At 39.7% G+C, this 23,409-nt stretch overlaps 2 protein-coding genes across 5 annotated transcripts in view; both read left to right on the top strand.

The window, feature by feature from the left end:
- The first annotated feature begins 53 nt into the window (after window positions 1-53).
- tsnax (translin-associated factor X) lies at window positions 54-10,015 on the top strand. 3 transcript variants are annotated; one of them, XM_086166596.1, is made up of 7 exons: window positions 54-315; window positions 1,534-1,653; window positions 2,070-2,159; window positions 2,260-2,374; window positions 2,522-2,652; window positions 7,183-7,298; window positions 8,302-10,015. In XM_086166596.1, exons 2-7 carry the CDS (start codon window positions 1,638-1,640, stop codon window positions 8,680-8,682), a joined length of 849 nt encoding a protein of 282 aa, XP_086022722.1. In that variant the 5' UTR covers window positions 54-315; window positions 1,534-1,637; the 3' UTR covers window positions 8,683-10,015. The 3 variants fall into 3 exon arrangements, with proteins under 3 accessions (XP_086022722.1, XP_086022721.1, XP_086022723.1); XM_086166595.1 differs by lacking the exon at window positions 54-315 and adding an exon at window positions 794-857; XM_086166597.1 differs by lacking the exon at window positions 54-315 and having other exon boundaries at window positions 1,333-1,653; window positions 7,183-7,292.
- A 2,085-nt stretch (window positions 10,016-12,100) lies between these two features.
- disc1 (DISC1 scaffold protein) overlaps window positions 12,101-23,409 on the top strand; it is a 48,451-nt gene continuing 37,142 nt past the window's right edge. For both annotated transcript variants that reach the window (XR_015107641.1, XM_086166547.1), the window contains exons 1-6: window positions 12,101-12,453; window positions 16,158-17,044; window positions 18,106-18,175; window positions 20,995-21,151; window positions 21,797-21,893; window positions 22,883-23,115. Coding sequence is in view for 1 of the 2 variants with exons in the window: in XM_086166547.1 (XP_086022673.1) it covers window positions 12,384-12,453; window positions 16,158-17,044; window positions 18,106-18,175; window positions 20,995-21,151; window positions 21,797-21,893; window positions 22,883-23,115 (1,514 nt within the window). In the remaining variant the exon portion in view is untranslated. The remainder of the gene's footprint in view (window positions 12,454-16,157; window positions 17,045-18,105; window positions 18,176-20,994; window positions 21,152-21,796; window positions 21,894-22,882; window positions 23,116-23,409) is intronic.

The raw sequence follows: 23,409 nt of genomic DNA, 5'->3' as shown, positions 1-23,409 counted from the left end.
AAGCAATAAATCAGCGTCACTTCGCCATGACACGGAGCTTGTTTTGCCCATGTTTGACACTATTCAAGGTTCGGAAAAAGTTATTTCCGTGACGGGAGTTCGGCTGGAGACTACTATTATTCGCAAGATCTCTGTCAGTCGGGAGCCTTTGAATTAAACCAACTAAACGTCTCATGCCCCATCACACGCAAACCTATCACAAATCTACGAGGAAAAAAAATCACAGACTTTGGCACGTTTTCTTTTCCCCAGTAGCATTCCCTAGATCACAGAAGTGCAAATCGAACCGTCAAATTTGTCATCGATCCTAATCGGGTATGTTTTCATCATTTTGTCATTCAAATGTAAGTTTGCTCAAAGTCATTCTGGGCAGCTGTCTTAAATTAGTTTCTTTACGAGCGATTAGAAAACTGGGATGAAAGAGCATGAGATGAGCACCTGAAGGCACCACCCACTCATCGTCAACATCAGTGTTTTGCCCTCATTCCTGACTTGCATTTGTGAAATTCCTTTCGTACAACAAAAGAATATTTGGCATAAAGAGTTTCCTGCTGTTGTGATAGACCGATGAGTGGATGGGGGCTGCTGAAGACACGTATGGTTTCAAGTGAAAAGGACCGAAACCGTCGCGAAGACTAGATATTGTAACAAAATAAAATTGACTTTTTGTGGACCGTTAACGTGTTGCGATGCCAACCGTTTTAAATTATCTTCCGTGATAAAATGCGACCGAGTCTCTCAATGGCAACAAGCGAAACAGCGGTTCAGTGAAGGAAAGCACAAAGTCAAGTTGGCACCAGTCATACGGCACGTAGGCACTCTGCAAGAGTCCCTGGAGGAGGGGTTACATGAGAGAGGCGAGTAATCAGATCGAGAGAAAGTGAATGAATATCTTTATTATTATACATATTAATGCTGAATGATGTGTCAGATCCGTCTGGGGTTGCCGAGTTGCTCAATGTTGTATTTTAATTATATGGAGTATTCTAAAGGGCATGCATTAAAGTAATTATCTGGCATAGATTGTAGCCGTATATTTGATGGTTTAAACTGCTCGGGACTCTGCTCTTTATTAACATTATTATCGCCAAGCATGGGAGAATTGAATTTTCATGAATTTAACGTAGGGACGGAAAAAAAATGATTCTAAAACACGATTTTACCAGCCGGTACATGACATAAACAGATGTAGAAAGTCAGACTTAAACCTACCTAAGTGTTCTCCGTGAAGGGGAAAGCCTGGGAGCCGGCAAAAAGTAATAGTTTGTGTTTCTACTACATATCCCAAAATGCAACTTTTCTCGTTTCCTCCTGCGCATGAAAGCAGCGCACAAGCCCCGCGATCGGTTGGTCTATGTATTTGCCTGCAGTTAAAAACCGTAAATGTAATTTCGTTCGCCTGGTTTTTTGTTTGTCATCTCGTTCTCATTTTTTTTTTCAATTTTTTTGTGAAATAGACAGTGTTGTCGGAATTTCCCGTTAATCCCTGGACGCTGAAAATACGCGACCTTCTGTGTGTTTACTAACATTTAGTAAGTGGGACGAACTTCGGTATTTCTGTGGCTAACTCGTTGAAAAGCAGCCTCAAAGGAACCAAAGTAACATATCTCTTGAAGACCAAACTGCTTCAAGGAAGTATGAATAAGCGAGAGGGTAAGTTCTGACTTGTAGAATTTCAAAGAAAAAAAAAAAGCGGATATTTTAAGTACATTTTGTGAGGATACATTTCCGTTTATGTTGTCGGCTTAGTGGGCTTTAGGGGATTTCTTGCTGATGCTCTGACTGGTCCGATTGTGATTTATTTCGTTTTTACCCATCAATTTATGTTTCTACATCGTTTAGAAATGTATTTACCAAATAATTAACTGAATAATAAGTGGTCCGTAAATTAGCAAAACAGTTTAATTGATTAACGAAGATCTGTCTGAAGTTAGAAACGAGAATTGTAAGATCATGAGCGATATCCTATCTAAACGCCTATTGAAAGTTACATTTTTAAACAAAAAATCTTACAATTGTATCACTCAATGTATCGGCAGCATCATAAGACCTTCTTTCTATCAAAACAGCTGGAGAAGGTGTGCAGAAGAACACTGAATCCTCTGGGGTTCCTGATGTGAGTCTCAACCTGTCCTCTCCTGTAACTACTGCTTTCAAAGGTAATTGCACCAACGGAATTGATATTTCCATGGTGCACCAGATAGATCAGCTATCCTAAGACATGCACATGCAAAAAAAACCAAACTGTTTTTGTTTTAGTCTTTCAGCAGGAGTTGGATACCAAACACGATAAATATGAGCGTCTTGTCAAGATAAGCCGAGACATTACTATTGAAAGCAAGAGGACCATCTTCCTTCTGCATAGAGTTACTAGGTAGGTGTTTTAGTAGGTCTTCTCGATCAAGTCAGTTTCATTAGATAGAACAGTAGATTTAAGACAGATTGTACTCATTCACGCATTTATTCGGTAACTTCCAGGATTTTACTATTGTAACAGTATTTTCTTTAACTGATTTGGTAGTGTACCAAACACAGAGGATGTTTTGAAAGAGGCAGATGTCAAACTGGATGGTGTCAGGCAGAAAATCGGTCTGATTGCTGAAGAGCTGAAGGGAGAGGATATCTATCAGTTTCACAGAGCTTTCACTCCAGGTGAGTTTTACTTCCAATCGATTTCCTAAAACACAAGAACTTTGAATACATCCTGTAAAGATATGGCAATAATAAACCAGAAATCGCTCAATGAAAGGTTAAGTACAATTAAGAAAAAACAGTGGGAAATCTACTTTCTTTTGACCTCTATTTTGGTCCAGACATGTATTGTGTTTTTTGTTTTTTTTTCTCTTCCATAGATTAATTTTTTTCACCATGGGAAAATTTCTGCCATGCGGGCCTCAGTTCCCTTAGAACCTAAACCAACCTTGGAGGTTGTAATGGGCTTTTCACTGCCAAAATACTTTTGGGGATCAAAGATACAAAGTGAAATGTCTCATCTGTTATTTTGTCCTACTCTTCCTGTGAAAAACATGACACTGGCCATTAATGTGGGCCCCTCATTCTTCTTCTTTCTCTTTTCGCTGATCCCTTCAGGGGTTGCCACAGTAAATCCCCCTCCATCTAACCCTATTTTCTGTATCCTCCACTCTCAAAATAACCAACTCATGCCTTTATTCACTACATCCCTAAATCTCCTTTTCGTTTTTCCTCGAGGCCTTCTGGCTGCCTGGCAGTTCCAATATCTGCATCCTTCCACCAATATATTCACAATCCCTCCTTTGTATGTCCAAATCATCTCAGTATGCCTCATTTGACACTATCTCTAAAACCTGTAATGTGCTGTCCCTGTGATGGACTCATTCCTGATCCTTTCCCTCCTCATCACTCCGAAACAGAACATTTCATCTCTACTACCTCCAGCTCTTCCTGTCTGTTCCTCAGTGCCACTGTCTCTAAGGTCCTTCATTATTGAATGTTTTTTTTTCCAAAATTAGACAAATTCTCCGTAGTGTGATTTGGTCTGAAGGCAAGTGAGTTAGGAACCATGTAGTTATTTGAAATGTGCACAGGATTTGTTTTGCACCCTCATGTTGAAATTCAACGAATATGCCCCAAATTGGAGGTTGTCTTGGGGGTATATTTGTAATCAAATTTATCTACATTTGCTTAAGTTTCTCGGGGAAGGAAAGTTTCCTTTGCACTCAGTTTGCTTAAAATCGGACTCTCTTCCTATCTTTCTCAATTAAAATTGTTTTTGTACATTTCAATAATTTTCACATGCATATGTTGGGAAAAAATCGTATCCCTCTTTACTTATATATATTCTGAAGGATAAGCCTGACATTGATCCAGTTTCTCCACCTGTTCCCTTTTGTAATCACGTGTAATAAGTCAAAGAACATTTTGAAATAACTGACAACTTTTTCTGAGGTGGGAATGTAGTTGTTATTTTTGGATCTTGGCTGCGAACATTATGATGTACTCCTGTTTATCACTGCGCCATTTGTTTTTTGTCATCTCACTAAACATTGCAATTAGAAAAACACAAAAGATAAGACAATAGAGGGGAAAACACAAATTTTTCTCCTACCTTGCATGAACCATCAGTCAAAATTTTTTGTCTGTTCCTAATCCTTTAGGAGCATACACACATACATACACACACATATACACAAACACACACTGTGTCTTGTTATGGGCTCAATGCCTCGCTTAAGGGCTGTCCAGCTGTGAGTGCTCATTCCTTCTTCCCACTGTTTTCCATGAAACATGTGGATCAGTCCATCAACCTTTCTGTACCTTTTAGCCACAGCTGCCCCAGAGGTCCTAAAGAAGCCTTCTATTTTCCTGCAGAAGCTTTATTTACACGGCTATCTACTTTGATGAAGACATCTATAGCATCACCTACAGAATGGCTAAAAAGTACTAAAACTGGATTGATATTTAACTGAAATCATTATATATTGCAGTGAAACCTTAATAATCACTTTTTAGGTAGCCCTTATTAACTATGTTTGCAGGTACACAAACCATATTGTTTTGACGAATCACTTAACTGAAAGTAACAAGAGCTAAAGAGGTAATATTTAATTGGAACCATCCCAGTCTCCCCTTAAGAGCTTTAAATGTACCGCAAAGTCAGTGCCTTGCTATGATAGACACACACCCTCTGATAACGTTTTTCCACTTGCATCAATATCAGTTTTTGTTAGCGTAGCCAAAATGTCTGCAAAGTTCGGAGAAAATCTTTTCTGGGAGCTTGGGTGAGCTGTTATCTAGCAGCTGGGGAAGTCATTTTTAGATTGTGGTCACTCTGGAATCACTGCTGCATCCTCTGCGACGTGACCAGTGGCAGTTCCCACCAATTAGATGCCCGCCCCATTTTGATCATCTTTATTAGATTGTGCTCGAGGTCACTGTAGGGTTCTCCTGCTAATCTTTGCCGGACGAGGAGTCTCCAGGCATGTTTAATGACTTTGTTTTTTCATATAAGAGCAATTAAAGATATCAAGAGCAGTGTGTAAAACCAAACTGCCAGTGATAACAGGTCACTGCACCATTGTTATAAACATTTTAGCTTGACCCCATGGTAGCAACTCTTTAACAACTTCTCCAGAGTTGACCTGAAACTCAGTGAACCATTAACCCAGATTGATTTTTGAATCATTGCTCACTCATTAGTTTAGTAACTTGGACTTCATTGCATTAAAATCTAAATACATATAGTGCAGGGCATCACCTTATCGGCATAATGTGTCCAAGTACAAGCCCCGGTTTCATAGCTATATTTTCGTTCTCAGACACAGCCAGTGACTCGTCCGACCTCACACGCTTCTCTAATTTGAAGTTATTTAGACTCAAGCTAAGTGTATGCGTGTCTGGTTTACCAAATCTAATGCTGCTTGTGACTGTCAGAACAGTTCTGGGAAGAAAAGTCAGGATCTGTGCTCTGCCTGCCTGCCTCCAAGCCTGTGTGTAACCTCTCCTGTCTTATCCTGCCTGCCTCAGAGTGTGTTGTTTTCTGAGTTGCGAAACTACTGGCAGTATATGAAAACAGGAGGTGCTTACATTTGAACGTAGTTGTAAAATATCTGTCAAACATAGTTGGGGGGGTGGGCCTTAAACTATCCTGTGTTATACATACCATACATAAATTGTTCATTAATTCAAGAGGTCATCACAAGAAAATGTTATCACTTTCCTGAAAGAGTATCTGCCCAGATTATAGCAAAAGGATGTTGTCAACAATATAATTAAATAATGGAGTTATGGAAAAAGCAAAAGATCTCTTGTATTTTATAGTCTTCTGTTTCCTTAGCAGTGTAACAAAAAATTGTCATTGAAATCCCAACCACATTATGGATCATATTCTGCTCATGTATTACATTTTTCAAACTGAAATGCAAATAATAAGAAAATATATTAAGTGTTGTAGTAAAATATTATTTTTCTATTCTAACCGCAGTCACAAGTCAAAGATTTTTAAAAATAATTTCATAATCATGGGGTCTAGTTCATATTGCAAACTTCAAGGTGCCATAATGGTAATATTATAAAGTTTTGATTCTGACAAGGGGACCTTTCTGTGTGGAGTTTGTGCATGTTCTCTCCATGTCTCTATGGGTTTCCTCTGGGTTCTCTGGTTTCCTCCGACATTCCAAAAACATGCAGCAGGTTAATTTGGAAAATATTACCAGTCCAGGGTGTACCCCAACTATAGCCCAATGACAGGTGGAATAGGCTCCAGCATCCCCCCGCGACCCTGAGTGCAGGATAAGTGGCAGTAGATGGATGGATAAAGCCGAGATAATGGAGCCTGAACGGATTTCTTTCCGCAACCATTTCTAAATCGGTTTCACAGTCAAATGTGTGTTACATAGTAAAAGTATGTATGTATGTGTGTATATATATATATATATATATGTTAAAATTCAACAACCCTTGGAATCCCAGAGAAAAATAAAGATCTCCACATTTCCCAACTGATTTTTAGAGTCATGCTAAATGGAGAAGGAGATGTGGAAGCCCATGCTGCTATATTGCGGCAATAACCCTGTGCGTGCCTGCGTACAGCAGCTGCTTTGTCCTCTGGCTTTGGCCCATGCAAGCGCTGGTGTGACTGCTCTGAAATCCTAATAAGACCAGCGAAAGTTGGGTGTATTGGAGATGAACCACATCCTCTTCTCCGCCCCGCATAGCTGACTGCGGTTAGCCAGGAGGAGATACCAAGCCCTTTGAAGTTCCATTGCTGCTCCAAAAGTAAACTTCAGACACAAAGTCTTCCGTCCTGTGATTATTTGATTGTTGCTTACACAGGGCAAGAAAACAAATGAGGGGTCATCACAGCCTGCCGCAAAAATTGCCCGCTGTTGTTCAATCAAAACCTTGGCTGGAAACAGGTTTTAATTTGAATCATTATCTACATCTGTGATCTATACTGCACTGATAGCATGTAGTGTTTATACACGCTCTACATGCTGTGTTCACTTTATACACAGCTGACCTTTGTTGGCCACTCAGTTTTTGGCAAAGCAAATGAGCCAAACAGACATAAGTGAAAAAATATTATCAAGGACCATGTAATTTAGATCATCCTGCAGCTGGAGAAGCTGCGCAGTAGGACAACATCTGATCCCGTTGTTAACCCCTGTGTTGACTAATTTTATTGTTATTCCCATGTATTAGGGATCCAGGAATATGTGGAGGCCGTGTCTTTCCAGCACTACATCCGTTATCGCAGCCTCATTAGTCTGGAGGAGATAAATGCCAGGCTGGTGTTCATGAAAGCCGAGAAGGTTCAGGTGTATTTTTTATTTTATTTAATTTCCTCTCTTGCGTCAAGATCAAATGATACTACTGATAGTAGGAAATGGGTGATATGGAAAACATGACTATTCCTATTAGGGAAATCTCAATGTGCATTATGGGTCAATAAGATCATCAATGAATCATGAATAATTTAAATGTAAAATATGATACAGGTCTTGACTTTTCGAGGCAATTATTTCAGTCAGCAATAAATAGAAATAAAATTTTGTGCTAGGTGCTCAATTTACTGATGCCTTTACTTTTTCTCTCATTTTATGATGGTTTTCTACTGAATTTCTCAGATAATATCTTGCTATATTTAATTTGAATTATATAAGAGACAGGCCCAAATATGTCAAACTAATCCTTTTAAAACAACTTAATGATCATGTCTTGGTTGGTTGGTAAGAGAATTTTGTCACATCCTAAGCCACTAGGGTGTCACTATGTAAGGCACTTATCAATATTATCAGTACATAAATATCATTCATCAGACATCTCAAACCACATTGTTTTGCTTTAATGAGATTTCCACACTTGAGTGTTTGTAATATAATTGGTCCCTGTTCCACAGTTCCACTGTTATGTCTTAAAATATCAACAAGATACATTTGAAAACAGTAACAAGACTAACTTGATTTATTCAAATTTTTAATTTATCACAGACACCAGTTCAAACGCATCGATAATATTAGCTCTTGTCATATCAAGGACATCATGTTCAGAGCGGCTGGCTATGCTCACAGAGGTTACAGCCCAGCATCTTGAATCGGGTTTTCAAGGTGTCACGGATTTGTTTGTCATGGACAATTTGGCATTTTTTTTAAACTCCAAACAAACATTCACAACTTAATCTTAGTGTGAGGGTAACAGAACATTTTGCTGCCAGATTATCAGTATGTATTTAGTTGTCACAGTTGATATAAAGATTGGTGATTCAGATGGCCACTGAAACAAATTCATGTTATTAAATGTCTGTGGTTTTGTTTGTGCTAGGGCTCAGGTGAAGACGGATTGCCGGCGGGCACTCAGGTCCTGACCTTCCAGGTGACGCCCTCAGACTACCTGCTTGGCGTGGCTGACCTGACGGGAGAGCTGATGCGTATGTGCATTAGCAGCGTGGGGAATGGCGACATTGACACACCATTCCAGCTAAGCCAGTTCTTGCGGCAGATCCACGACGGTTTCTCCTACATCGGGAACACAGGCCCATATGAAGTGTCCAAGAAGCTGCACACACTGCGTCAGAGCCTGGGGAAGGTGGAGGACGCCTGTTATACCCTGCGGGTCCGTGGCTCTGAGATCCCCAAACACATGCTAGCTGACGTGTTCTCCAGTAGGAACACAATCATCGAATCAGAAGAAGGTGTGGTTTAAACGCCTTGCGGTTTCAGCGTCTCCGTCAGTGTGGCATCAGGCTCTTGTTTGATCATATTTTTTTTTTTTTATTGTTGGAAACTTTTTTGAGAAAACTGTTGTTTTAAAATATACTGATTTTTTTTTTTGATAAGGATCTGGTGATTTCACTTGTTTTTGCATGAATAAAATGTCAGTGCCAAGTTTGCCATGTTCTCCCAGTCTTGAGATTGCCTCGATAATGTGTGTTTATTTTGTTTCTCTCTGCCCTCCCCGTCCTCTATCAAACCTAGATAATCTAAGGTAGAGCCATTGGTTGCCTGCACTCAGCATACACTAGAGGGGGAACATGTGACCTTTGTTCTTGTTTGTGCCAGTTCCCTGCCAGCCCCCCCTATGTGCACGTACACATATGCACAGGCACCCAGTCCATACTCTACCTTTCATGCAAACCATACCATGCTGCAATGACTTAGATGGAAAATAATGTTTAGAGAAGGCGGGGGAGTATTCCTGGCACAAAAATGATGTTCCTCTGCATTTTCCTCATGACCTGACAGTGTCAATTATTCTCATTTAAATTGATGTTCAAGGTAAAAAAAGAAATAGCTGTGCAGATGGGTGGACCCCAATCATAATCAACAACAGAACATTCTTTACCTAAACCTTTCAAGAAATAAGTATTTTGATCTCATTGGTAGCAATAGAAAAAGCTCCACTCTGAACTGGTTATTCAGACCATATATAATTCCAAGTGCAGCCTGTTTGGCAACAGTGTCTTCTTATTCGTGAGCCTGATGAGACTTGAGACCGAGCTCTCATTGTGAGGTGATATTGTTTTTTGGAATCACCTTACTAATTTTTCCTGCTTGTTCATTTTATAAACGGAGTTTCACACTGTCCCGCTGTGTAAGTCCGTCCTCTGCTGGTGTGTCACAACACTACATGTAGGCAATTTAAGAGTAGAACTGCTCAAAACAGACAGGTCAGGATTTTGTTGAATGCGATTCAGCAAATCGTGATTAAAAACATTGTTCTGTAATATTCTGTGATCTCCAAGCATTGTAGACAGTTTTGGAAAATGCCTTTGAAATATCTTATAACTTTACAAGACTGTGAAGTTATGTATCTAGTATTGGGTGAAACTATACCTGCTTAAAATCAAGTTTTTGTGCCGTGTTAACTGGAGAATTCTGTCATAGACTCTTATAGGTGACTATAACATAGATTTAAATCTTCTTTTCATTTAACTAGAGAACTGACCCCTTATGTTAAATGTGACTTTTGTTACACATGTTGATGTGAATGTCCATAGAAATCACATGTAACTAAAGCTGGACATACCTATTTATTATCTGGATGTGACATGTTTCCTTTTGTTCTCATTCCAGATTTTTCAAGAGAATCATTTAGTCACAGCTGGAAAAGCATGCTAATAAGCATGTTTTTTTTTCCTACAACAATGAATGCAATCAAAGAAGCAGATATTATTGGCCACACTTGCTTGTGATATGTCCAAATGTTCTTTTCTCATTCAGCTGCTGTTACTGCAATTTTCAAAAAGAAACTCCCAACTTTATCTTTCTATGTTTCCCTAAAACTATAAAAATATATTCATTTTAAAATCACACAAACATTTGAATTGTAATGTACTTTTTCCCCAAACACTAAATCCTAGTTACAGTTGCAAAGGCTACGATAATCATCACTGCTGTCACGTTGGATCACGTCAAAGATGTTTGAGGCCCTCTAATCTATAATACTGGACAGGTGACAGGGTGAGGTCACACTGCATGCAAGGCAAGCTTTCATTCCTGCTGCTCACAGCTCTTAGTATCCATTGAGGCCTGACTATTGCAGACTGCACCCCACTGAGCCTGTTATCCGTCAGTCTGCAGCTGAGCTGAATGAAAGGATCAATCGGAAGATGAAAAGATCCATGTTGGGTATTTAGCTTTTTTTTTTTTTTTTTTCTTGTCCTTATGAATTCCCTCGCAATAAAAATAAAGCCACAATTTTGCTTGGTTTGGGAACTGTTCTGCAACAATGGCTTATCATCCTAACTGGTTTAAAAAAACACCTCCACTGGCCATAGTTGACTATCGTTAAATTGCATATATCACTTGTATCAGTATAATGAAATCATATTATTATTATTATTATTATTATTATTATTATTAATATGATTATTATTATTATTATTGTTAAAATCATGGATGGGACAGAATGTACTATAATGGTACCAAAACTGGGAAGACATAATTATCAATTATAAGTATTCTATCATAACTATTATTTTATTTTGGTGATAGTGCAATTTTCTAGGATGCGTTTCTAGATAATACTTTAATTATTATTATTTCTATTATCATTATATTATATAATATTTAGCTGATTTTAAAGCAAGTTTGTCAAAACCGTTTAAGATTTTTAATTTTTTATGGCAGCATTAGTGTACACTAATTGCAGTTATTGGGAGGTTCATTAAACCCACAGAATTGATGCATCCAGTATAAGAATGTATCATATCTGTCAAGGAGCTTCCTTATGTATGTGAAGAAAGACACACAGAAGCTTTAAAATGAAGAGCACAATTTGTTTCTCTCAAGGTTTTGACAAAAAGAAAAATCATTAATGTAAAGATATCTACAGTGATCCCCGCACTGTAATCCCCAAAACGTTGCCTCTACTTGTCCCCGATTAAAAATAGCAGAATGAATAAATGTGCGATGTGTTTTGATTCAAACATGTAAAACCCGGACGCAAATTTTCCCATTCTTTAGTAATAAAGTAAATTCTCAGCTGGATTTCAAGGCGTCTCTTTTCCACATAATCCTGCATATTGGACCAGGATTAGAAAATCTCAACAGTCATGCTAACAAGTCAATCTCTTCAAATCTGCTCAGAAAAATAAAGAGGAGGTTTGAACGATTTTCTACCAGCTTTCAAGTGTTCTGTGTGCTTTTGCTGTGATCCACTGTGAAACGCCCACAAGTTTGCAGCTTGGAAGAGATCACTGCGGCCGGGACTTGCTATACGAATGTTTAAGATACATCACATTACACACACGCACGCACATGACCGTGCACCCTAATCCGGTTTGTGTGACTTTTTTCACGGAAAATCCCCGTTTGTATCTTGACAGAATGAAAAGCACGTGTGAAGGCAGCGGCAGTGCGTCTGCTGCCTTGCCAGCTTGGACTGAGGCGGGCTGAAGGAGTGCGGAGTCAAATTCCTCTACGCGTAACAGTCGACGCACGGCACCGGGGCGCAGCGACTAACGGACTTCTGCTCCGGTTGCTTGATCCTCACATCTTCCTCGGCCTCCACTCCCGTATCTGCAGCTCCAAGTCGGTTCGTTTTTAATTCTCATTAAAAAAAAATCCTGCTCACTGCGATCGAGAATCGTGACGCCAACCACCACCTTTTTCTGCAAACGGAGTTTTTTTTTTTTTTTTATGCGCAACGGAACCCACTTATTTGCCTCAGAGACGGATCTGATTTAAACGGATCGATACTTGTATCCCGGAAATATCTGCCAGAGCGCATGCGAAAGCCCGTCTTTAGCGTTATTTTGAAGTCAGGGATATCAAAAAAAAAATCTTGATTTGCTTTCCCACACCGGAAATGAGATCAGTGGCGACTGCCTCCGCTTCTTCCAAAAACATGGTCGGTGTAAATTCGTGTAGAACCGGGGACTGAAGTCGCCCGTGGCTGGGAAGATGTTTACCGGGCTCATGGGGCTGGAGTGTCACGGCAACTGTCTGCGTCATCCCCGCCAAGGAACAGAAGGTAAAGTGACATACTCTTCCTTCCATCTCAATAGACGCTGGAGAGAAAGGAAAAAACAGTGGGGAAAAACAAACAAACAAACAAACAAACAGAAATTGTGTGTCTTATTGATTAGCAGCGGGCGAAGTATCATAACGGCTTATTGACAACCGACAAGTTTCGGTACGGGGATGAAGTAGTTATTTCAAATTCCGTGCAAATACTCCCGGATACAATGAGGACCTCTTTCAGTCATAGCTTTATGTATTTTTTTTTTTAATTTAACTAATATACAATGTATTCAGGGCATTTTGTCATGAGTTTGTACTAAAAAAATAGATTTAAGGAACAAAAGTCAGGGTATGAATGATGTGTATACTCTCACATCCTGTTTCAGTATAAATGAAGCTCACAGCGTTATATATTGTATGGTGATATTTAATATTTCATGGCTCTGCATTGGTCCATACATTATTTAATGCTAGAAAATACCAACTATTGGAATTTAATGTTTTTCATGTGTCACACATTCTTATTTATATTGTCACTTTATGGAAAACTTTGCCTTGTAAATGCATCAGAAAGAGAAGTGAGTATTTTGTTAAAATCTTATAATCTAAGTGAACATTAAAATTCTGTTTCTCTGGGCTGACCCTCCTCTGCACATCCATATTCAACTAGTTTATGGTCCCCATGTGACCACACAGGAAGCGAGCAAAAGATATGGGATTAATGCTTTGCAGCTCTCCACAGAAATGGTTATATTTCCTCGTACGTTAGGCTGACGGACAGACAGTAAGAGGAACAAATAGATAGATTCAGTTCGGGGTGAAGATTTGTAATTGACTTTCACTTCCTTGATTCTTAGGTCGGTCACAAGTTCTGAGGTGTCGCACATCTGGAGCAACACAGCTTCTCAGAGGGCTGCTGACTGTGGCTGTTTGTGTGTGTGATGGTGTGTCTGCGGGTGCTGAGCTTGTTCCTCAAATGATTGTGTTTTTATGAGATCCTCCGCATTCCACTCCTCTTTGGCTCAAGCACTTTCAGCAGCCAATGGGATACAATGTTTAACCTAAGGGCTCCGAACAGGGCTTCTCTAATCCCCAAACGTAAATAATCTTGCCTTGTCTGCTTGAAACACTTCATTTTCCCAGACCTCTGTCTTATCAAATGTTGCTAAAGTTTTTGTCCAGATTCTGCTACAGCGCATAGTTACACTGCAGACATGTGAATACTGAGGTGGTTTGTGGTAGGTGTCCTCTTCCTTGTTTGATTTGCAGACGGAATTCCTGGTAAACTATTTTAGCACAAAGGCCGACAGGAAGTGGCATATAGCGAACGCTTTAGAAATGAACACACACACACATACACACAAGTGACCCCGAGGCATTTCCTTCCCCCTCTATTGAGAAGAGTCATCTTTCTGTAATCAAAGCATGGTGAAGGCTCAGGGAAACTGTCTCAACATCTCCTCCCCTCTCAGCATCTGGACTCTTGACGCTCTTTCTCGACCTTTCGTAAATGTGAGCCTCGCCAGGCAGTCCATCTCTGGGCTACCTGATCGTGTTGGGTTTCTTAAACTGGTTGTGCACCAGTGGCCACCGTTACAAAGATACGCTAATAGTATGTAACCGGAGCTTTATTGTGAGGGTCCCAGTTGACAGAGGGCTATTATGGAACACAGTGGGAAAATCTCCTTCACTTGCACTCCGAATTCAGGCTAGTATCCATAAGTGGTGTCTCTTTCTGTCTTCTCTGGTCACATGGGATGTCTTAGACATGATGTCACTGGAGGTCACAGGGGACCAAGATATGGGCAGTAGTTGCTTTGTAGTGGTCATGATTTGTTTGAAACCCAACATTCCTTATTTTTTGACAAACAAGCATTGTGTGTCTGGTTACGTATTTGTCCAGTATTAGTGCAATGAAGTGAAACTTTAATTTCCAAATCAGAAAACAACAGCCCTAGAATTGTGTCCAATGCGTTTTTGTAGCGGAGGTGGTATGAATGCTCCCGCTGTTTTCACTACAGAAGTGTTATGTGTCAGTGTTTCATTACGCCTTTAGTGTTTATATATGTATGTGTGTGTGTGTGTGTGCTCGTGCGCGTGTGTGGGAAGAGAACATAGGAATGAAAGAGAGCAGTGCAGCTGTACACAAAGGGGTTGAGCTCTCCTCCTTCGCTGAATCCCACACACAGAATGAAGAAGGCGACGTGGAACTGCAGCAGGTGTCAGTCCTGAAGACAAACCAGTTTTTATTACCCGCATCCTCTTTCAGACAACCTCTCTTTTTTGGTCATTTAATAGTATGCTTGGCTATTCTACAGTATTTTTACACTGTTTGTCACTCTCAAACTAGTTCATTTATAAATACCAAGTATACTAATACAATTATCAGCAACATTAGCTCCACTTTTCAGCTACTGGCCTTATGCAAATATGATTCATAGCTGACATTCACTGTCAGTCTGGAAGTTTTGACAGCGATAGATGTTTGTTGCTCTGGTTGTATTTTCAACGAGATAGGGATATCAAGGGATGGATAGCTGAAGAATTTTAAAGTTTTCACAAAACTTAGTTCTTAGACATTCTTCCTCTATTTTGTTGAAAGCAATATCAATATCCTTACAAGAGCAAAAAGTCATGTGCAATGTTGAAAGTTGTTGTATTGTCACATGTCTCTATTGACCCCCCTTTGGTCCAAGGAGCACTTGTTTGTCATTCAGTTCATTATTTTGTTTTTATGGTCACAAATGTTCCATTGTAGGACTCCTACAGTGTTAAATAGACATTATACAATGACTGATGGACAACAAATAGAAGACACACAGTTATAATGTTTTCATTCAAGATTCCTGGAATCTTGGTGTAATCTACTGACCTGTCCTGGATTCTCAGCACTTAAGTACCAAAACATTGTGTCATCAGCAGAAGGCACAGCGAAAGCAAACGCAAAAGCAAAGGCAAAAGCAAAGGCAAAAGCAAAGGCTGCGCTTATGTAGATCCTTATATAGATCCAAGACCAATGTTTTCTTTCCTGGTCACACTGGTGCATGCTCTCTTATCGGCTCTGCCATTCTTGCTTTCTCCCGAAAGACTATTCAGTTAACAGTAAACATAGTGACGGATGGTGGAACAAGAAAAAACAAATGTCGTCTTGTTTTGAGCCAAATATTTTGGGTTTCAACCAAATTTGCCTCTGCTTGGCTCTGACAGTTAGTATGCTGACTTCGCACAGACCTGGTCCTCTTCAGTTGAGAAGCCTGAATTAGTGGTCAAGTGTTGTTAAAAAGTGTTGATGTGGAAGTTTAAATTTCCCTTAGCTGTTAATGAAAAGCAAAACCAGCGTGAAAAAAGGAGATTCATGACTGCAGATCAATGCTACTGTCACTCCCCCTTGCAACAAAAGACACTTTCAGCGTGTTTCACTCTTAAACTGAGAGGCGTGTTTTAACTCAAGATGACTCTACGTCTTTGGTATTTCCCAGCAGCTAGAGCAGGACTGTGAGAAACATCCCACAGCTGTCTGCGCCATATTTCATACTGTAGTCAATGCAGTTTTAAGCAAACAAAGAGGGAAAATGCAAGACAACCAGACTAGTTACATCACATCGATGCAATTTTGTAAATCGTAATTTGACAGTCCTTCCAGCTCTATGAGCCACTGTGTATTTTTCCCATGCCCATGTTTTCCAGCTTAATAGTTAATCTCTGCATCGACAGGTGGCAGAGCTTCAGGGACAGCTGGCAGCTCCAGCCGTAAGAGGCTCCACCGGAGGCCTGGGTACATGCGAGGAGAACAGGCAGGGCAGGAGGAGGAGGAGGAAGAGGAAAGAACTGGTTGTATTAGGAACGGAAAACCTAGACATCACCGTGAAGTACCTGGTGCTCAGAGGATGAGTGTATCACCTGCTGTCACAGTTTCAGTCATGAACCTGCAACAACCTGATAAACTCTCAAGCACCTCCCGGCAGAATGAAAACAATTCATGCTCCACGATCCGCCCGCCTCCCCCAGATGACTGCGGCATCCTTGACGGTGCTTCCAGACAGCATTCCTCCCCGCCAAAGAGCCAGCTGACTGTAAACCAAACACTCCAGCCTACATCTCAGTCGAGGATGACTGCCCCAGGAGAGTGCTTTACCTCCAGCTTCAGTTTCATCCGACAATCTTTCACCATCTGCCAGAGTACAGACACAACCACTACCGCGCCACCAACTCCTCAGCACACGGATAAAGAACCTTGTTCACCTGTAGTGCAACAAGCCAGCTTGTCTATTGATCAACCTCATTCTAAACTGTGGACTCCAGCCACCCTGGCCTGCGGCCCGGCCGAGAGGAACAACCTGTCATTAGGGGGGCGGTTTTGGCGTGAATGTGTGTGGGGTGGCGCAGAGGGGACCTCGTACCTTCCGGACTGTGACTCTAGATCTCTGGACACGGAGGTAACTTCCTCACTGTCAGTAGACTCAGACACCACCTCTGCATCCTCTGTCACCTCTGGGTATGAGAGCTCGACGCCAACGTCTGACCAAGGCTGGGACAGTCTGGTGAAGAAGTACGAGTGTCTTCTTCAGGACTGCCTCCAAAACAATCGATCCCACATCAAGGTGAGCATTAACCAAGGGACATTGGTGGTGTGGTTTGATTAAGACATACACACTCACACACTCACACACACACACACACACACACACGGACTTAATAGTTATGAATTGTTTATGTATCGAGAGTATGCTGCCTGCGGATTCCTGTATCTTGCATTTCAACAGAAATGTGATAGTGACCTTGTAATCTAATGTTCAAAACAAAGTAAATAATTTCATAAAATTATTCCTATGAAATGAATGATCATTTTACAGCTATTATAAATGACTTTTATCTGAATTTAGGAATGGTTAATTTGAAGATGTTTTGATTCTTTTTTGGATTTACCCTACATTTTAAATTATTTTTTATTATTTCATATTTTCATTTTCCATGGATTAAAAATCCTTGCACAATTATCTTATAGCTTAAAATGAACTGATACTAAAATTAACCATAATAATCAGAATTTTTGTAATATCAAAACTAAAACTCATTTTGAAGCAATTTTCGATAGAAAAATTATTGTCTCCCCAACATTTTGACAGTATTTTGTTTTATCAATGCTACTGTATTTTGTGACTTTCCTGATAATGCCTTATTTTTGGAAGACTTTTTTTATGAGGCTTGTTTAACAAAATTTTGAATCCAATAAAGTGAATGATCTGAGCAAAACTTTATAACATTGATAAAGAACTGTTAGAGTTAAATTTCTAAAAGTAAGATTTTACCTGACCACCGATTCACTATTTTAACATAAAAACTTAACGTGTGAATTCCAGTTTGCCATATTCAAAAGATACTGTGATTTTATATTGTAATAGGACCTTGCTAATGCAAAGCTTTATATTCCCCTGCCCTACCTACAATACTTATGAATACACATCTTCCTGTAATGCAGGCATGCACTTGGAACTGCATATTTAATTTCCTCTCCGTGCTCTGAACTTAGAGACCTAGTGTGACTTTCGATTAGTGGTCAATACCCCAGGACATATTCTGGAAGTTGTTACATTTTAAAGGTCATTGACTCCTGGACGGTTGTGTAATTTGTCCATTTCCCCTGTATTGTGTCTTAACTCAGATCGAGTCCATGATGTTGAAGTTGCAGAGACTTCAGCAGAAAGCCATTTTGGATGATGATTATGATGCAGGTGAACTTTCCGTCCGTCCTTTGTATCAAGAAATTTCTCTCTGTTTGATTTTGCGCAAATGGGGTTTGGGTAAAGTTGTAGAGATAAGACTTCTGACTTGTTCTTGCCTTTGTTCATATAACAAAAAAGGGAAAAATCACCCTTATTATAACTTAATTTAGTAGAGTCAAAGGATAGCAGATCCAGGGCCTTATTGATAAGGAATATTTAATGCCAATATAAAGCAAATATATTTTTGCACAAGGTGATGCTGACCTTGTATGTATTAATTGTTCGTAGGTTTAGGATTGATTTGACTAAGTAGATGTACATTTTTTAAATATTTAGTGTTCTCGTACAATACAACCTGGATGCAATCTTATGGTTGTGAGTGTTGAAGTCACCCCCGTCTCAAACAAGGTACCATTGTGATCAGCAGGACAAAAGAAATATACTCTGATAAACTTACTATTAGTTCTCACTGCAAATGTTACTGATTAATTTGATAACAATTTTTGTAATTGAAAGGAGGGATATTAGCGTTGTCATAAAATTGTCATTAAATTTCACAAAACTTGGCTGGTAATACTTGAGTTACACTGCATACTTCCGATCAGCTGTGATGTACATCTGTCTTCCGGCTTCCTGAGATGGATTAGACTCTGCAAACCCTTTGGCGCCCTTTCTAAATCCCATATTGAATTGTTTTCACCTATTATATTGGTTTATATCAGCAAGCATAGAATCTGATTAAATATATCTGTGAAAGGTCCATTTTTGGACAATAACAGCAAAGTGATACATCAGTCTGACCTTGGTCAAAACATAGGCCGTAATATTCATCTTGAAAATCATTAACCCTTGTAAAAAATCCCATACTGCTCCTGGTGATGTATCATTACATTTTAAGCAAATATTGTAAAAGTAAAGCAGTCTATTCAAGGTTATAGTGACATACTGACCGGGAATTTAGATATTTAGTTCATATGCGTGCCAGATATAAGAAGTTACCAGACACCCAGTTGGCCTAATTGGATTTCTTGTTAAGGATTAACTGAGGATTACAATGACATGTTTGATAAAGCACGTGAGGGCAGATGACCTCACATTAATTAGAGCTGAACAGTTTATTTTTTCTCATCTTAACATACATTTCTGTTCTGTCTTGAATAAAAACTCTTTCACAGTAAAAAACAACCATGACCCTGAGGGCAGGCAAAGAATCCATGACATCCCCACAAATGGAAAGAAGTTATTTTTTATTGGGAATTTACAGATTATTTACTGATGATTACTGAAATTTGCTTTAGTGGTTCAGGGTTAAGTTTAACTTTCTAGAATTTGAAGCTATTAAGCTGTTTTCCAGTTTCGTTTTTCTTTTTTTTGCATATTTTCATGAAAGTTCCTTGCTATTTTTACATCCATGTTAAGATTCAATGTTTAACATTTGAAGGATTTGAGAGCAATTGATGTGTCCTCAAATCTAAAACAATTAATCGAGGATGTATTTTGTTTTTTGGAGACCTAGTTTGACCTAATTACAGTCCAAAGAAAGTACAGCGGAAACTGTACAGACTGTATTCTGACCTATTTCTGGGACCTTGTGATGGAAATAGACACTAACATCTGCTGTCTGTGTCCTGCAGACCTTGGACTGTTTTGGCAAAGGCACTGTTTGGGTTACTTTTACAGTTGTCTGTTTGCATTTTGATATTGTGCTTCAAAGGTCTCTCGCTGAGCACTTCTTGCCCTGAGATGGTTAATATTTCTTATTTGACTCAAAAGAGATGCCAGTTCCTCATTAGGCAAGTTTGTTTATAAGTTAAGGAAAAAATAGGTTGAGATTGTTTTTCCCTTTGAGATTTTCATTGTTTGGTTGAAAAAAGCCGAGGGAAGAAACAGCTATTTTGGAAAATGAAAGAAAATGAAGTGGTCGGTTTTATTGCATGATGCCCAGGGTTCCTTTACTTAATATATAACTTACTAATTAAGGAGAAGTGTTTGGCTTTATTGTTATTTCCCCAAAAGCTTTGTTTTTTGCAGTTTTGAACAATATAATTGTACTATTAATAGATTATTTATTTCTTCTTCTTCTCCTTTCGGCTTTTCCCTTCAGGGGTCGCCACAGTGAATCAACCTTCTTCATCTAACCCTATTCTCTGTATCCTCCTCTCTCACACCATCTACCTTCATATCCTCTCTCACTACGTCCATAAATCTTCTCTTTGGTCTTCCTCGAGACCTCCTGCCTGGCAGCTCCAATTCCAGCATCTGATACCAATATATTCACTATCCCTCCTCTGCGCATGACCGAATCATCTCGGTCTGGCTTCTCTGACCTTCTCTCCAAAACATTTAACATGTACAAATAGACTCATTCCTGATCCTATCCATCCTGGTCACTCCCAAACAGAACCTTAGCATTTTCAGCTCTGCAACCTCTAGCTCTGCCTCCTGTCTTTTCATTATTGTAACTGTTTCTAGGCCATACAGCATCGCTGGTCTCACCACTGTCTTGCACACCTTTCTTTGATTCTGGCTGATAGTCTTCTATCGCATTGTACCCCTGATACTTTTCTCCACCGATCCCAACCTGCTCGAACCCGTCTCTTCACCTCTTTTCCACACTCCATTGCGCTGGACTGTTGACCCCAAGTACCTGAAATCCTCCAACTTCTTGATCTTTTACAGAGTATTTATTTATTTCATTGATATAGGCAGCAAAAGGTAGACTTTTTTTAAAAGTTTCAGATTCCACAGTTACTCAAGGATACTCCGCCACAGATCCTCACCGGCCATCTACAATGACCGTTCTTTGGTGTGTGTGATGTGTGTTACAGCCGAGCGCTTTGGAAAAAAATTGGAGGAGCTGTGTAAGGAGCGAGGAGCTCTGAAGCTTGGCTTGCCATCTTGCCAGCCCAGTGTGGCGCTGTTTCTGGAGCGGCTCAGAAAGGTGGTGCACAGCGCCCTCGAGAGGGCAAGCCCTGGTCAGCACAGGTCAGCCACCCAGCAGTGTCAAGAATGACGCACGCCGGGCCGAAACCGGTCTCTCCCAGCAGAACGAGACGCTACGACCTCCCTTTTTGATACATTTTAGAATAATCTGTAATGGGACGAATTTCTGCTATGGCAGTCATTTGCTGCTATTGTCATGTAGATGGATCATTGAGAATCCAACTGAGGATGGCATGACATGGTTAAATATAAAAACAATGACTCACAATGAGTAGAACCACAATGAATGATTACTTTAAGTTAAAAATACCCTAAATTAACATTTATTATGAAGCAATGGTTTCACACAGTGCAGTTGGGGGTGGTAGTCAAATATACCTCCTGCTGCAGGAAGGAAGTCAATTTGGACTCTGGCATGTGCATCCTGAAAAGTGTTGCCTGCAGCTAAAACAATACCTGTGTGTTTCTGACCCATCTGGGTGATGCAGTTTAAAGGGGGAACACAAAGATTAGGGTTTGCCTCTGTTAAAGCAACTCCTGAATCATGTGGAGGTAGAAAATTAATAGACGACGTGCGAGAACACAGGGGAAATTTAATATCCACATTAAAATATTGAATTCTGTTAAAACTGTTTTATAAGCACTCATCACTGTGTTTGTATTTGTTGTTTTATGGCTGGTGGGCAGGGAGGCTGCTGAGCCTGATGCAGGGGAACCTTCAAATTCATCTCTGGATCCTCTGCATCGGAGGGATCGACTGATCCAAGAAAAACGGATAGTGGAGGTAAATAAGTTTATCAAATGTCCTCACAATTAATAAAACATTCAACTTTGATATTTGTGTAATTCTTGAGTGCTGTATGTATTGTTTGCCAGCCAAAAACTTGCATGGAACATTCTCAAAATGATTGCCTTGGACTAATGACATTTATTGGGCTTAAAGGTCAAAATCTATGTGACCAGCAAAACATGTTTTAACATTTATACTGTAAAATCTACACAACTATCATGGCAACATACGGCACAGTAATTTTTCTTTATAAACAGATTCTTGTCATTAATTCCCATTGGATAGACATTGGGGTTTCTGTTTGTATTCCAATTCATTTTTAGCCATCGCTTTTTCAAGGGGTCATGTGCTTAATGAAGGTAGAATCCCTTTAAATTCCCTCAATCAGTCTCCTGTATATTTTTATTTTTCAATAATAGAAATTGCAGTTCTTGCTATCCGAGTTAAATGGTTCATTCATAAATATCACCCCTCAATTCCGACTAATCTGGTGTGTCAAGTTGCAAGTAGGACTATAAACACTGACGGCTGCAAGGAAGGAGAAAATCCCGAACAGATATCCTCACAAGAAGTGATGCTTTTGTCCCCAGAGACTAATCAGTGTCACTCGACCGCAAATTTATATGAGGACATTTTATTTTTATTCACTGCCATATCAGTAATGACTTGAGGAAATGCTGTGAGTTCTATTTTAACAGAATACATTTAAAGTCTTCACAACATAAAGTAGTTTCTATTACAACTTTGGAAAAAAACAAGCAGGATAAAGCAGTGATCGTAATCTCAGGCTTTGCCCAATTTCTGAGGGCCACCTCTGCACATTAAATTACAAAATTATATTTGCTCATTAAAAGTCCTTATCACTTTAACATACCTGTATGAGATGCTACTTGTTCTTCGGTAATCAATTGGGGTTATATGGTTTGGTTGGTGATTTGGTGATTTGGTGATATGCTATAATTATGGATGTCATGACAATGCAGGAGGAGATACTGGAGGTGCAGCAGCGGCTGACGGAGCTAAAGGACCGCAGTTGCTGCCTAGAGCGGCAGATCCAGCAGGAGGAGCAGCAGGTGGAGGCAGAGGAACTGGAAGGCTCTGTGCTGAAGCTCTGCACCACAGCACAGCTGCGTGACATGAGCAGGACCCTCCAGGATCTTATGACATCTGAAAACCGCACCCGGATCTCTGTATCTCCTCCACCTTCCATGCTCAGGTTGGCAATCCATGAGCAGTTATTTTTTGTTTTTATATAAGACACTCCTTTAATATGCTGAATAAATTTATGATTGCTAAAAAATTGTAAAGGCTTTATAAATCAACAACATCTAGGCATATTAGTATACCCAAAAATTTGAAGGAAATACCAGCCTTCACTGCAGAAATTTTGATATATTTTTAGGTTTTTAAGTCCATGATGCTTATTCACTTTTATGTCATTCTGTCAGTGACTTGAGAGAATGAGAAAATGTGTGAAAAGAAGTAAATTCCACTCATGCCTTTGAGTGTT

Source organism: Fistularia commersonii, chromosome 2 (assembly GCF_037954325.1).
Source record: "Fistularia commersonii isolate RoL2024-O1a breed Wild chromosome 2, RoL_Fcom_v1.0, whole genome shotgun sequence".
In the NCBI taxonomy this organism is placed as follows: Eukaryota; Metazoa; Chordata; class Actinopteri; order Syngnathiformes; family Fistulariidae; genus Fistularia; species Fistularia commersonii.
Note: the sequence above shows the minus strand (reverse complement) of the source record. Positions and strands in the feature narration are given on the sequence as shown.

Coding starts and splice junctions, on each gene's coding strand:
- tsnax (XM_086166596.1), top strand. Junction 2,375..2,521: donor CTTCTGCATAGAGTTACTAG/GTAGGTGTTTTA, acceptor CTGATTTGGTAG/TGTACCAAACACAGAGGATG. Junction 2,653..7,182: donor TCACAGAGCTTTCACTCCAG/GTGAGTTTTACT, acceptor CCCATGTATTAG/GGATCCAGGAATATGTGGAG.